We start from the raw sequence: 16513 nt of genomic DNA on the forward strand, positions 1-16513 counted from the left end.
GCTTGAATTCCACAGTTACATGACCTTGAAACACGTGATACTAACTCATTTTTTTCCTTCTTTAAAATAAAAATAATGCCTATCTCACCATAATGTTGTATGTAAAGTACATCATCGTTCTGTTTAATTACTGGTAGATACTGTTGTTGTAGTTATTATTTTTAGAAGCACAAGTAGTACTGCAGTGACAGACTGATCCAGGGAAGAGCAAAGGCTTTGGAGTCTTTGCCAAGCCTGAAATCTGGATCTATCACTTAAGAGATGGACAAGTCAACCTCTCTGAGCTTTGCTTTCTTTTCTGTTAAATGTAGATAAGAATAAGCACCTCATGGGACTTCAAGAATAGCTAATTAGACAATGCATATGAAGTGCTTAGCACAGTGCCCAGCACATGATAAGTGCTCAATAAATGGTACTGATGATGATGATGATGATGATGATGATGATGATGATGATGATGATGAAGGAGGAGAGAGGGGAAGGACACTGACCTTGGGTCAGACAGGTAATATTGTATATCATGATGTCCTTGCAAATCGCAGGGTTGGTTTTTGGTTTTGGGGGTTTTATTTTGTTTTGCTTCCTCTTAGCTGGTGTAAAGGTATTTGAAGTATTGAGGTTTATATAATAAAATACCTTATTGAAAAATAATTCTTCCCAATGTACAATTATATGGAAGAAAATTTTTAAACATTCAAACTTAAGCAAGTAGACTTTCTCTTCAACATAAACCATTAACCAGATCTTTCATTTATATGTTTAAGATTTTTTGATTCACACACTGTCAAAGCACAGGGATCAATGAGATTACCAGAAGCTCTGTCAGAAGAAAAATCAAACAGCAGTCCTGATTTGATCAGGTAGGCAATGGGACCTCTGCATTCATGTGGCACTTCACTCAGCTTGCTCAAAGATATGGTCTCTAGGCAACCAAGTCCCAAATTAAACAAACAACACCAGTCATATGAATCACTTCCGGATGGTCTCACTTTGCCTACTAGCACTTTTTTACATAAATACTTCCTGTGAAAGGGTTTATTTAGCAGCCACAATTGGAAACAACCCTGAGTCCATCAAATACCACATGGCTTAAAAATGTTCAAAACAGGTCCTGCTACCAAAAGGTATCCCCATTGCTAAACTGTGAAACTGAAGGAATTATACAGAAATCAGAGACAGATCATCACGCAAAGCCAGAAAAATCACATTCCTAGAACAATGCCAACTTAGGCCCTCAAATATATTTTTACTGTTTTTTCAATTAGGAACATCAAAATATATAAACAATTGTTGCTTTGACATTTAAGACTAGAAGAAATATATGCTAGATTAGGTCAAACTGATGGTCCACTTAGCCCACCCAGACTTTCCTAACCTTGACTGGTGGACAATCCAGTTAACACAGATTTCCTATGGTGACATCCACTCCAAGACTTAATGAAAATAAGGGGAATTGGTAAAGTAAACAACTCTCTTGGCTACAAGCTCCTTTTTTCCACCTGAAAAGGGTCCTGTATGTGTCACACTATTCTTCATGAGCTAATCAGAGACCGTTTGATTTATTAACAAGAATAGAGAGGGAAAAGGAGTTAATAGTCCAAAATAAAAATTGCAATAAGACAAAGCAACTACCATTAACAGAACCAAAGAGGAAAATCAAGTTAGTCAAACAGAAGATATATATGTAGGACACATATCTAGAAAGCTGACTTAAACAAAATGAAGATCAGCCATAAAACACTGTGCAGATCTAACCTACCAACAGGCACCCCCAAGACAGAACTACTGAATTAGAACCAATTATTAAAGATATAACAACTTCCTAGAGCTAAAGTAAACAAACAAAAAAGATATGTCAAAAAATAAAATAAAAATAAATAAAAGTCAAGCAGTATTAATAATCCCTTAAAAAAAAAGATATAAATCAAGAAGAGTCTCCACAGTACAGGCTAAATTACTAAGCCGGTATCAACTCTAATATGTAACATGGGGAAACTTTTAGAAATAAGAATTTTTACAAGTTTCAAACTGTGAAAAAGTATTTTAAAAATGTTACTTTTCATGGAAGTAAAAATCAAGCTAGTTTCAGATGTTGTTTCTCATTAATAAGTACAAGAAAATGAAGTCACACATTTCTTCAAGAAAAATGAAGGGAATTCCCCAGTGGGCCAGTGCTTAGGACTCTAACCTTTAAGAGTGCTTTAGGGCTTCCCTGGTGGCGCAGTGGTTGAGTCCGCCTGCCAATGCAGGGGACACGGGTTCGTGCCCCGCTCCGGGAGGATCCCACATGCCGTGGAGCGGCTGGGCCCATGGGCCATGGCCGCTGGGCCTGTGCGTTCGGAGCCTGTGCTCCGCAATGGGAGAGGCCACAGCAGTGAGAGGCCCACGTACCACCAAAAAAAAAAAAAAAAAAAAAAGAGTGCTTTAAGTGCTTTCATTGCCGTGGGCCCAGGTTCAATCCCTGGTCCGGGAACTAAGATCCCACAGGCTTCATGGTACAGCACTCCCTACCCCCCCACCCAAAAAGAAATACAGTTCACCATAAAAGAATAAAAAGTCTAGAAACAGAACTTTATGTAATTTAATATTTAACATCCTAGAGATGTCAGTTGCTAATAGGTAGTAAAAGATTATTTTTAAGTAATATCAGAATAATTTAGAAACACCATGAAATTTAAAGACTTAGACGCTTAAAAAATTAAATAACTATATCATAGGAAAGTTAACAGAATATAAAACTTCAAATTTTAGCAAGGCCTTACAGAAATTAAACTATCTAGATAGAAGAAATTACAAAGAGAAAGATTAACACTTAAACTGCATAAAATTTAAAACTTCCATACAGTGAAAGAATAAAATGGAAAATCAAGAGAAAATGTTTGTAGCAATACCACAGGTTGACACCCATATTATAAGAGAGCTCACAAAAGTCAACATCATGACCCTAGAAGACAGACAAACGTCATCAACAACTTGCATAAAATAAAGATGGTAAACAAATATATGGGAAAATGTTTACTCTTTCCAGAAATCAAAGCAATACAACTTTTGGAATAAGCCTAAATAAATTATGGACATTATGTATCCATTGAAAATAGTAATTAAGATGACAATACAGCAATTTAAAAATCTAAATTCATGATAATCATTATCTAAAAATTATATACTAAGTTTTTCCTTTTTCTTAATCCATTCCTTTTTTATTATAAAATTCATGATCATTGTAAAAAGCATTTAAAATATACAGAAAAGCATTAAGTAAAAAGGAAAAGTCTTCTCATACCCTCCAATCCCTAGAGGTATCCTCTGTTTCTGGTGTTTCCTTTCAGACAACAGCTTAAGTATGAAGTGAAAAAACTAAGAGCTACCAACATTTAGAATCTTGAAAATGCCCAGAAAATTCCCCAGAAAAGTTTATGAATGCCTCTTCATCTTCATATTAAATCTGCTTTTGCCCCAAGGACCAGGATAAAGAATACATTTATCGAGTGCCTACTGTATTTCAGACACTGTGCCAGGCACTTAACCCTCTCAGCAACTCCCTAAAATGCACAGTATCTCCATTCTGTAAAGTACAAGCTTAGGCTCTACTCCCTAAGGTTAAGTAACTTGCAAAACCAGAATCAGAACTTGCAGCTGCCAAAACTGAAAGTCCTCGTTCTTTTAACTTTGTGTATCTCAACAGTCAAGATTTTCAAAGACGTTTTATTCAGGCTTTTAAAATTTGTTTGACTTCATCATAAGTGTTATGAGATTACAGTAATATGACTTTTCTTAGTTATCACAGCAGCTACTAACTAGTTGACTGCCTAATATATACCAGAAACTGCTCACATTTCTCAGCTGTAAATTTTGCTAAGTGTCTCAGCTACACTGTAGAGTCGCTTTTCCTGGCTGCTAGGAACACATCCCCCCATTTGTAACACTGTAATAATATGAAAAAAGCACTCTTGGTTTGAATCACTTTTAACACTTTTAAAGACAACTCACTTCTTACCATAGAGTCTGTCCAAGGCAGTTGTACTAAGTTTCACAAAAAAGAGATTTTCTATTATTCAACATAGTTTTTGGAAGACCTAGCCACAGCAATCAAAGAAGAAAAAGAAATAAAGGAGCACAATTGGAAAAGAAGTAAAACTGTCACTGTTTGCAGACGAAATGATACTATAATAGAGAATCCTAAAGATGCCACCAGAAAACTACTAAAACTAATCAATGAATTGGTAAAGTTGCAGGATACAAAATTAATGCACAGAAATCTCTTGCATTCCTACACACTAATGATGAAAAATCTGAAAGAAAAATTAAGGAAACACTCCCATTTACCACTGCAACAAAAAGAATAAAATACCTAGGAATAAACCTACCTAGGGAGACAAAAGACCTGTATGCAGAAAACTATAAGAAACTGATGAAAGAAATTAAAGATGATACCAACAGATGGAGAGATATGCCATGTTCTTGGAAGAATCAATATTGTGAAAATGACTATACTACCCAAAGCAATCTACAGATTCAATGCAATCCCTATCAAATTACCAGTGGCATTTTTCACAGTACTAGAACAAAAAATCTTAAAATTTGTATGGAGACAAAAGACCCCGAATAGCTAAAGCAGTCTTGAGGGAAAAAAGCAGAGCTGGAGGAATCAGATTCCCTGACTTCAGACGATACTACAAAGCTACAGTAATCAAGACAATATGGTACTGGCACGAAAACAGAAACACAGATCAATGGAACAAGATAGAAAGCCAGATATAAACCCACACACCTATGGTCAACTAATCTATGACAAAGGAGGCAAAGATATACAATGGAGAAAAGACAGTCTCTTCAATAAGTGGTGCTGGGAAAACTGGACAGCTACATGTAAAAGAATGAAATTAGAACACTCCCTAACCTCATACACAAAAATAAACTCAAAATGGATTAGAGACCTAAATGTAAGACTGGACACTCTAAAACTCTTAGAGGAAAACATAGGCAGAACACTCTTTGACATAAATCACAGCAAGATCTTTTTTGATCCACCTCCTAGAGTAATGGAAATAAAAACAAAAATAAACAAATGGGGCCTAATGAAACTTAAAAGCTTTTGCACAGCAAAGGAAACCATAAGACGAAAAGACAACCCTCAGAATGAGAGAAAATACTTGCAAACGAATCAACGGACAAAGAATTAATCTCCAAAATATATAAACAGCTCATGCAGCTCAATATTTAAAAAACAAACAACCCAATCCAAAAATGGGCAGAAGACCTAAATAGACATTTCTCCAAAGAAGACATACAGATGGCCAAGAAGCACATGAAAAGCTGCTCAACATCACTAATTATTAGAGAAATGCAAATCAATGAGGTATACAACGAGGTATCGCCTCACACCAGTCAGATTGGGCATCATCAGAAAATCTACAAACAACAAATGGAGAGGGTGTGGAGAAAAGGGAACCCTCCTGCACTGTTGGTGGGAATGTAAATTGATACAGCCACTATGGAGAACAGTATGGAGGTTCCTTAAAAAACTAAAAATAGAACTACCATATGACCCAGCAATCCCACTACTGGGCATATACCCAGAGAAACCCATAATTCAAAAAGACACATGCACCCCAATGTTCATTGCAGCACTATTTACAATAGCCAGGAAGCAACCTAAATGCCCATCGACAGACGAATGGATAAAGATAAATGGATAAAGAAGATGTGGTAGAGATATACAATGGAATATACCTCAGCCATAAGAAGGAACGAAACTGGGTCATTTGTAGAGACGTGGATGGATCTAGAGACTGTCATACAGAGTGAAGTAAGTCAGAAAGAGAAAAACAAATATCATATATTAATGCATATATGTGGAACCCAGAAAAATGGTACAGATGAACCGGTTTGCAGGGCAGAAATTGAGATACAGATGTAGAGAACAAGCGTATGGACACCAACGGGGGAAAGCGGGAGGGGGTGGTGGTGGTGGTGTGATTAATTGGGAGATTGTGATTGACATGTATACAATGATGTGTATAAAATGGATGACTATAAGAACCTGCTGTATAAAAAAATAAAATTCAAAAATTTTAAAAAAAAGAGATTTTCATCTATGTCACCATTTTAAGAGTTAAGAATAAATCCCACCCCATACTTCTCCTTGATAATCATAAATACATGAATGCACCTAGCTTGTAGTCCCAAAGTACCATTAAAAAGCTACGTTTTTTGTGGCCCCTTAATCATACTGGGTCTCATGAAGCGATTAGTTTTCTCATCTGCAAAAGGAAAGCTTGGGTCAATCTAAAAATGATTCTCCTCAATCTCTTAGTGATATTCCTTCATTATTTGAGAATTCTAGAAGCTGGTGGGCAAGCTTCTAGTTAAACGTCTTTAATTTCTCTTTTCATGATCACAGTGTGCCAACCTAGATATATCCAGATGTTACTGGAATTCTGATTCCACTTAGAGGAGAGGAGATCTGATGAGCCCATCCTGGAAAATGTTCGATGCCAACAACAAAGACATACGCACAAAAGAGAATTTGTTCTCAAGAGCTGATTTCTTTCCAAGATACTTTTTCAATTCCCCTAAATTACAGAAGGTAAAGTGCCTCTACTTAGTGTTAAGCTCTTGTTAACATCACATGGTTTTTGACAGTCTCCAGCCAGCCACAGGCTTCACTTTCCACCCCTTGTGGGGAGAGGGGTGTGCCCTGCCCTGTGAGCTGGGGTATGGACACTGAGCAGGAGGAAGGTGGCCCATGACAGGCTCAAAAGGACATACCAGCAAGCCTCTGAAAGAAGGAATCCTAAATTAAACTCGGGGAGTGCTAGAATTAACCTTCCTCCTGTGACCTTTAACCTAACTCAATTTTCTCCCATTTCTAGTACTACTCATACATTCTCCTCCTCTGCAGACTGCCCTCTTCTGCCCTGCCTGTTATGTTCTCTTCTTGGTTCTTTTCACCTGAACCTTCTAATCTTTCTTTTCTTTCTTTCTTTCTTTCTTTACTTATTTATTTATTTTTGGCTGTGTTGGTTCTTTGTTGCTGCTCCTGGGCTTTCTCTAGTTGCAGCAAGCAGGGGCTACTCTTCGTTGCAGTGCGCAGGCCTCTCATTGCAGTGACTTCTCTTGTTGGGGAGCACGGGCTCTAGGTGCGCGGGCTTCAGTAGTTGTGGCTTGCGGGCTCTAGAGTGCAGGCTCAGTAGTTGTGGCGCATGGGCTCAGTTGCTCCACAGCATGTGGGATCTTCCCAGACCAGGGCTCAAACCCATGTCCCCTGCATTGGCAGGAGGATTCTTAACCACCAGGGCAGTCCCTGATCTTTCTATTACTTCTTCCTGTCCAAGACCTGAGCACCTACCATATCTCACATATTTAAACCTCACCTCTTTCAACTGAGTGAAAATGCTATTTACCTCTACTATACAACTGCTCTTTAGCCAAAACAAATGTAAAGTCCAATCAGAACAGGCAAAAGGATAAAACTAAACCCACATTTAAGCATAAATACATAATTTAAGATGTCTTGCTTTATAAAGTCCTTGGTCTGCTCTGCAGCCCTTAGCATAAAACCCTGAATCCTTAGATGATACTTCATTAGACCAATAACTTAATTTCCATATTTAAACTACTCTCCAAACAATACAGAAAAGCAGAATCTCTATATTTTCTATTTCGCAAGCATTCCCAAAGTGCATACTTTTATAGAATCACTCCTAAATTTTCCCGCTTAACCTCTTAGGGAAACACAAATTCACAACACATTCTCATTTCTCTACATACACTCTTACTTATACTCCCTGTCTGCACACATTTATATGCTCTCCCTCTCTACACACTCTCCTCTCTTCCCACAAAAGAGCTGTTACAGGTACAGGAGAAAATGGAGTGCCCTAGGATACACAATGGGGCCACTGTGCTATAAGGTGGAGCTTTTAGTGGGAGGAGTAGCAGTATTATAAATAGAACTAAAGAGGGGAACTTTTTCTCCCTTGGATCTCTTCGATCTTTCTTCCTGGCCTTGGAGTGGGTGTAAATTCCAGACCTTGGGACTCCTCCAACTTGGGAGGGGTGGAGGTTATGAAGGAAACAGGATGGGGCCAATCCAAAAAGGCAAAATGGACTTGTGCTAGAGGGTAAAGAGGGGCCTCAGAAGCACACAAGGTACAACCCAGCTCACCAGGGTAGAAGACACAACTGGGAGCTGAAGTCGCAGCTAATAAGGAAGAGCATGTGATTTGTCTGCGGTGCACCTTGAACACTTTTTAGGGGTGGCAACAGCCACATCAGGTGGCCAGGAGGGACCCCGGTCTTCTTTTTTCAGTATGACATTCCCAGGCTTCTTTTCCTAGCCCTCTCTAGTTGTAAAGTCTAAATGGGTGCTTCCAAAGTTGATTTTCTAATCAAAGCTTTAAACAAAAACAAAAAAAAATATCACTGCATCCAGATTTTATATGATTGCCTCCATAAAATAAACCAGGCACATTTCCTTGATGCGAGGCCAAAGTGCAGATTGTACTAGGACAATATGCCGCTATTATGCTCTCCCTTATAACCAAAAGTATGGAAAATAAAGACTATCACAAATGTCTCACTGCCTTAGTCACTTCCTAAGTATGCAGAAGCACCCAACGAAAAAACGTCCCAGGGGATCATGGTCCCTGGATGGATTTTAAAGGAAATGGGATATTCTTCTATTCTGGGGAAAAAAACACCTGACAGAAAAGAATATGCTCTGGAGTAGATGGAAATGAAGTGCTCTTGTAGTACAGCGCTTGAAGAAGGAAATGTGATAAAGGACATCATCCTATTCAGGCTATCATAACCTAGCATAAGGTAGAGTTCTAAAATGTTTTCAATCTCATTTCTCTACTCGGGGGGTCCATCAGAACCGCTAGAAGCATTTAAAATATACAGGTATCTGGACCTTCCAGCCTAGATCTACTGAACCAGAATCTCTGTGGTAAGGCTCAGATAGCCTTTTTTTTTTAAAGTTCCCCAGATGATTCTAATGTACACACCTGGTTAAAAACCATCGTATAAAATGATGAAAACTATTCTTCAATCAAGAAAACTACAAGTAGACTGTGGACACTCAGGCCTCAGTTTCCTCACTGAAATGAGATGGCTGAACTAGATTAGTAGTGGAACTGGGGAATTCCCTGGTGGTCCACTGGTTAGGACTCTGTGCTTTCACTGCCGAGGGCATGGGCTTGATCTCTGGTCATGGAACTAAGATCCCACAAGCCGTGTGGAGTGGCCAAATTAAAAATAATCATAATCATAATAGTGAAACTGAATTAGTGGTAGCAAGGGGATGTTAGCCAAGATACCCTCTTTAAAAAAGGGAATTTTACTGCGGAAACCCAATATTAAAAGCAGAAAAGCTTTTGACAGGGGGAGGAAGCCCTTTTCTCTCACCCCTAGGTCACCCCAACAAAGACACCAAGACTCCACAGAGCCCAAGATGGTCTCTCATACTAGCTACAGCTTTCAAATTGTTTACCTTCCAAAACTAGATCTAGTCCATAATTTAAGTAGCAGAGGACTTAATATTTTTGTTCACAGGATCCTTACAAACTTTGTATGAGAAACATCCCCCTTTCTACTAACACATTCACCTCCTTCGGTCTAACCTTCCATTTAGAAAAACAAGTGTTATTACCATTCTCTCCACCTAAATCATCACTAATCTCCTCACAACCCTCTCCCAATCTAATGGAAGGGCTTTAAGCTCAGAAAAGAAGCCCGGATTCAAGAAGATGCACCAAATGCATGTTAGTGGTATCCCCAGGAATGCAAAGGAGAATGGGACCAGGGAGGTGCACAAAGGGGACTCCAACTGTGTCTTTTGAGAGAAAAGGGAAAAAATCTGAAGGGTTAACATTTGCTAGTTTTGGAATACATGGATGTTTATTGTATTGTTCTCTGGACTTTCCTGTAGCGTTTAAGATTTTCAAAACTAAAAAGACAAAACAAGACAAAAAACACTCTTGATTACTAGCACCATTTGAAACATCCTTGATTTTCATTAGACTTTAACCACAAAATCTCTCATTATCCCTTGCTGGCCTTTTCCACCAAAGCTCACTCATAGGGGGCTTCCCTGGTGGTGCAGTGGTTGAAAGTCCACCTGCCGATGTAGGGGACATGGGTTCATGCCCTGGTCCGGGAGGATCCCACATGCCTCGGAGCGGCTGGGCCCGTGGGCCATGGCCGCTGGGCCTGTGCGTCGGAGCCTGTGCTCCGCAATGGGAGAGGTCACAACAGTGAGAGGCCCGCGTACCGCAAAAAAAAAAAAAAAAAGCTCACTTATAGGATACATGATCTGTAATTACATCTATCTACCCTGGGACTTTGCAAAGAAACACAAGCACCAGAACAAAAGAAATGAACTACTGATAGCAAATCAACACTCTAAGAATAAGACCACAAGGTCTTCGAGCATCTGAAAAAAGAAAACAGCAGTTGTACATTTACTTCACAAAGAATGCAGAGGACGCTGCCTTTGGTAAACAGACTTTGAATATTGCCAAATGCATGGACCCATACCCAGAGCACTACCAAGCGGAGAATGGACCCAATTCATATATAAATCAAAACCAGTGAATAACTGGTGAAACATTAAGGCCAAAAACTTCAAACCTTAAAATTGCTTTTCTTCCCTATAGCTGGTTGTGCCCAAAACATGCACCATAAGTATAAAACTGAACAACACAAATCTGGAAATTTTTCAGTATACGTAGGTGCCCATCAGACTGTTTCATGATAAACTGCCATCAAGGCTACTTGCTCCCATGAAAAAAATATCCTACCTGTACTTACTTATTCCTTCAAACTACCTGCCTCTCACAGTCACACCTACAACATACTCAGAGATCTTTATCTTTGTTCACACCAGATCAGCTCCCTTCTCCCAATCTTCTCTCCAGCCAACCTTTACCTCTTTGCTTCTTCCAAATGACAAAGGTACTCATAAGCCACATTCTGACGTCTCCTTTCATCCATCTCCTCTGCAGTAAGTCTCTCATTATCCAGGACCGCTAAAACATGAAAGAAAGAATGTAAGCGCAAGAATCTGTACCCTTCCTGAGAGATAAAAGAATGCCATAGCATCAAATTCCTGCTAGTCACCTAGAGAGTCAGGGTAACATGTGGACAGCCAGCGGTACTATCAATACAATGACTTTCCTAAGACAGGAACCATGGGGTTTCAACTATATTCATCCTAATCTTTGTTTAAAAGTACAATATTATGAACATGTACTAAATTTCAGTGTGACTTGAAAAATACTGACTTGAGATTCTGGTCCAAATTTGTGCTGGTCTATCTGCCAGACTCTCTCTAAATCCAGAGCTGTTCATGGTCTTTTTTTTCCCACTCTTTTATGAATCACTAAAGCCAGCAGTCATTGAGAACTAAGTGGCAGTAATTGTACTATGCATTTTACATGCATTCTTTCATGGAAGTCCCACAACAATCCTGTGATTATCACTCCTGTTTTACAAATGAGGAAACTGAGGCTGGTTGACCTTTGCCCCACAGCTAATAAATAAATGATGGGGCCTGGATTCAAATCCAGACAGTCTGTCTCAAGAGCCTATAAGATTAACTTCAAAGCAATCTGCTTCCTTTAATGGGCACCCAGGATATGGAATAAATTCCTAACTCCTGCGGTTGGCATTCAATGCCTTTCCCAATTTAGCCCCAACTACTTTTGGTAACTCTTCTCCCTCTCCCTCCTCCCCCTCCCACCACTGTGCACTCCACACCACTCAGTTCCCAACACACACAGTGCTCTTCTACTCTTCAGTACCTTAGTTCCTGCTCTTCTCTCTACGTCCTGTCTCTTGCCCCACCCTACCCTGTCAAACTACACAGCATCCTGCAAGGCTCTGATCAAAGGTCCTATCTGTGTTCCTACTGCCTTCCCCAAGCCCCTCCTTCTCACCCACATTACTGTTTAAGCCTAGTTAGTTCACACGGCATCTTTATTTCTATCCCTCCTTATTATCATTAGATAATACACCTGCCCGCCTCTCTGATTAAAACGTTCTTTGAAAGCGGGACCTGCTCTTACTAATCTTTAATGTCACAAACGTGACACAATACCTCGCATGTAACTGCTGAGTGAAATTATCCTAAAACATAACATCATTCGCAAGAATATAAAATAAAACGGAAAACCTCAAGACTCTCAAGGACTCTCCTTTGGCCAGTGGTAACTATCCCGCCTGCAGTTCAGTGATGTCCCAGGACAGGGACAGAAAATGAGGTTCGGAAAATGAGGAAGTCAGAGGTTTGGGTTTTTTTTTTTTTTTTTTTTTTCACTTTTGAGATCCTGACGAGGGAACTAAGCCCGAGAAAGCTGAAGTGACTTGTCCAGGGCCGCACCTCTCAGCTAGCCTAGGGCCGGGGAGGTCTGGACCCTGGATCTACCTCGCAGGCAGCACTCGGGCAGCACCTTCCCAGGAAGCCCGAGCAGAGCCCGCGTCTCGGGTCTCCGGTCCCCGGTCCCCGGGACACGCCCTGCACCGTCCTCCTGCCACCTCACCCTAGGCCGTCTCCCCAATCTCGGTCGAGCTGGGAGTCGGGAGGCGCTGGGTGAGGCCCTCCAGCCGCCGCGCCCGGGACAAGGCGGGGAGGCCGCCTGGGTCCTCCTCGCCGCCTCGGAGACCGAGAGGGCGAGGGCTGCGGGCCTCGCCGCCCGCCACCTCGCCGCACCGGCTCTTCCGGGTCCGCGCGGCCCACAGCAGCCCTGCCCCACCCGCCCGGCGAGCCCCCGGGAAAACGGCGCCTCAGAGGCAGCGAGCCCGCCCCGAGACCCCAGTGCCGCGGAGCCCACACTCACAGCCATAGTGTGGCCGAGCCACACCCAGTCCGTCAACCTCGTCCGCTGCGGACATGGCGGCCGAGCCCGGGTCTCTGCTCAGGAAGCCGCAAAACCTTGAAAGCGCAGGCGGCGACGGCTGCAGCCCCTGCAGACTGCTCGAGCTGCCCCGGTCCCTGTGGCCCCGCCCCGCGCCGCAGGCCCCACCCTCAGACCCCACCCCAGCGGCCCCGCCCTGCCGCGCCGACCGCAGCGGACGGAAGGAGGCGGGGCCTGGGCCTCCTGGCCCCGCCCCTAGCCCCGCCCTGCGCCCGGAACGCCCTCAGGAGGCGGAAGAAGGAAGGCGGAGCCTGCCCGCCAGTTGTACTAGCTGTCAGCGCCGCCCGACGGCAAGACCCGCCCCGGTCCTGGATACTTGCCCTAGCCGGCGGCCGTCCCATTCGCACCTCTTCGCAAAGACCGCCAGTGTCCGTAGCTTGGAGTAAAAAACGTGGGCACTTTACCTTCCCCTGCCTGCCTAGCCAAACTCTTCTGCACCAAAGGGCTCAAGGAAGGCCTCTTTTGAAGTGGCCCAGTGTGTTCTTGCGGGCACATGCAGGACCCAAACTCCCGTAAGGGGCCGCACAGCCTGGCAATCTGGACGCAGCCTTCTCCCGGCTTCGCCAGCAGTCGCCAGAGTTGAACTGCTTAACCCCGCTAGCATTTGAGAAGTGGATATGCTAAAGCAGGAGAATTGCGTTTGTCCAAACTACCTTCCCTTAGATTCCTTGCCACTATTCTTTGCAAGTTCTTCTTTTTAGAGGACTCTTTGCCCCTTTTAGGGATGCGTCTTCCCCTTGCAACTTGTGGCCTGCCCTTAACATATTGGTACTCAATGGAATTCCGTCCTCAGCCGTCTTCCGTTTTTTCTTTGCCCACTCTTTCTGAATAACTTTATCCACGCTCACCTTAAACTGCTGAAGAGCCCTAAATATATATCTCAGACCAGACTTTCTAGAAGCCCCAACTCATTATTTTCAGCCGTGTAATGGACATTTTAAACCTGTGAATCCCGCAGACACTTTAAAGTTAACGTGTCGAACACTGACCCTGTTCCCGTTATTATCCTATTAATAGTGCTCAGTTCCTCACGCCCTACATGCAATTGGTATTATTACTGAAGTGTCTAGCTTTTGTGTCTGTCTCCACTGTGATTACATCATCTCCGTTCTCCCTCTGCCAAACAACTCCCTGCAGTCACCCGCGTGTTCTTTCTAAAGTGCAAATACGGTCGTGTTCTTCCTTTTCAAAGTCTTTTCCTAATATTTCCTTCAGGATATGGTCCAAATTCCTTACCATGCCAAATAAGCCACTTCACAACCTGACTCCAGGCTGTTTGCTCTAGCAATTTTCAGTTTATCCATTCTTCCTTCAAAATAGTAAAGTGAAATACTTGAAAACCTGTAAAAACAAAACACCCCCATTAAAAAATGGTCAAAGATTTGTTACAAATTCAGAAATTAGTTCTTTCTTAAGCTTTTAAGTTTAGCTTGCAAATTTTATTATTCTATTTATAAGTCTAGCATATTTTACCACTTTGCAGAAACTTAGAATAATTTTTGGTCCCATTCACAAACTTAGTTAATTCAACATCTTCCGACATTTAAAATTGTCTATAAACTTAATCTATTAGATTTTCTTTTTAATGTCTTCAGGTGTTTAGCCTAGAATCTTCTCAAGGCTTAGTAATCCTTATAAATCAAATATACTTACAAATATAATGAATTTAAAGTTTTCTTAGATGACCCAGTTCCATGTGTAAGCAGTAAAATTTCAACTCAAACCTTAAGTCTAAAACTAACTCAATTATACATTTAAAATAAGAGTCATAAGACCATCACTCTAATAAGCCAAATTTTCTTAAACATTGCAAGTGCCTAAAAAGTGAAATATGCACATATTTCTTCTAAACCCCAACATATTAATCACATAGTTTTTACCCCCATTAAAGCCTTTTTGTGCTTAATTCTAAAGCTTCTGAGTTGAAACACACAGAACTGCTAAGAAAGACAGTTTCAGCCTAGTTAATTAAGATTACTTTTGATCAGACTTTTTTTGTTTGTTTGTGTCATTCCCCCACCACCACTCCACACCGAGCGGCTTGTGCGATCTCAGTTCCCTGACCAGTGAGAGCGCTGAGTCCTAACCACTGGACCGCCAGTGAATTCCCTGATCAGAGGTTTTCTACCAAACATAAGTTCTGGAGCTACAGACTTTCAGAGCCATTCTTCTCACTATGCCAACTGATATTTTGAGCCCCTTTTAAAATTCTGTTATGGAGGACTTCCCTGGTGGCGCAGTGGTTGAGAATCTGCCTGCTAATGCAGGGGACACGGGTTCGAGCCCTGGTCTGGGAAGATCCCACATGCCGCGGAGCAACTGGGCCCGTGAGCCACAACCACTGAGCCTGCGCGTCTGGAGTCTGTGCTCCACAGCAAGAGAGGCCGCGACAGTGAGAGGCCTGCGCACCGCGATGAAGAGTGGCCCCCGCTTGCCACAACTAGAGAAAGCCCTCGCACAGAAACGAAGACCCAACACAGCCAAAATAAATAAATAAATTTATTTAAAAAAAAAGAAAAAAAAAATTCTGTTATGGACTTCAAAACTCATTACCTCATCCTCTGACTACTCTTAGAAATCTGCAAATCCTACCCAGTTTATCTTTGGATTTTATTTTATATTTCTTTGCTTTTAAGATATATACATGTTTTTATTTTAATTCTAAAGACCTTTGTAATGGATGAAATTCAAATGTGTAAATGCATTTCCTCTCTAATCATAAAGGTTATGAAACTAATGGGCTCTTGCATTCTTTCTTATTCCTAGAACCATACAATTCTAACAGGTATTTAAACTAATATCCCATTGAGTTTCAGATATCTCAAATAGCTTTATCTGATTGTCACAAGTTAAGTCATTCTTCATAACTATAATAACTGAAATGTACTGAGGCTTTACTGGACTCTGTGTTTTGTATTTATTTTCTAATCTGAGCCTTATAATAATCCAACAAAGAACTATTATTATCTCCAATTTACAGATGAGAAAATGGAGAACTACATAACTCAACTGAAGCCACACAGCAAGAGGCAGAGCTGGAACTCAAACCCAGGTCTGTCTAGTGACAAAACCCACATGCCTGGTCAATAAATACAAGTTTCATAGAAATTCACATTAAGGTCATAACTGACATCAGAGTAGCAATGTTTTCTTTTGTTTTTTTAATTGATACTATTGGCAAAGGGGTGAAAAAGCAACCTTTCTCACGCACTGCTGGTTTGGCTATAAACTGGTATAACCTTTCTGAAGTCCAACTTTGTGTTATGCAGTCATCCTTCAAACAACAAATTTTACTTCTTGGAATATATCGTACAGAAGTTATTTTTTAGTGTGCAAAAATTAGTGATGAAGATGCTCTTTGGAAATGTCTTAAATGCCTGCCACTGGGTTATTTTTCTTTGTTTCTTTGTTTTTTACTCAGTGATGGCAACTCCACACAATGGAATTCTATACAGCCATAAAAGTCATGATTTGTGGTTCTGGTCAGGCTTGAATGGCTACAAGGAATAGAGACCCACTTTTCTTTTTCTTTCTTTTTTTTTTTTTTTTTTGCTGCCCCGCACGGCATGGGGGATCTTAGTTCCCCCACCAGG

The 16513-nt window shown here is 41.3% G+C and overlaps 1 protein-coding gene across 1 annotated transcript in view; it reads right to left on the reverse strand.

Moving 5' to 3' along the window:
• The window catches only part of IQGAP1 (IQ motif containing GTPase activating protein 1), a 102741-nt gene extending 89791 nt beyond the window's left edge, over positions 1-12950 (reverse strand). Inside the window, exons 1-2 of the mRNA XM_082844272.1 lie at positions 12843-12950; positions 10934-11033 (exon numbers count right to left, since the gene is read on the reverse strand). Coding sequence (XP_082700398.1) covers positions 10934-11033; positions 12843-12897 — 155 coding nt within the window. The 5' untranslated portion in view covers positions 12898-12950. The remainder of the gene's footprint in view (positions 1-10933; positions 11034-12842) is intronic.
• Between the last annotated feature and the right edge of the window lie 3563 nt (positions 12951-16513).

Source organism: Leucopleurus acutus (genome assembly GCF_964270905.1).
Source record: "Leucopleurus acutus genome assembly, chromosome: 1".
Taxonomy (NCBI): Eukaryota; Metazoa; Chordata; class Mammalia; order Artiodactyla; family Delphinidae; genus Leucopleurus; species Leucopleurus acutus.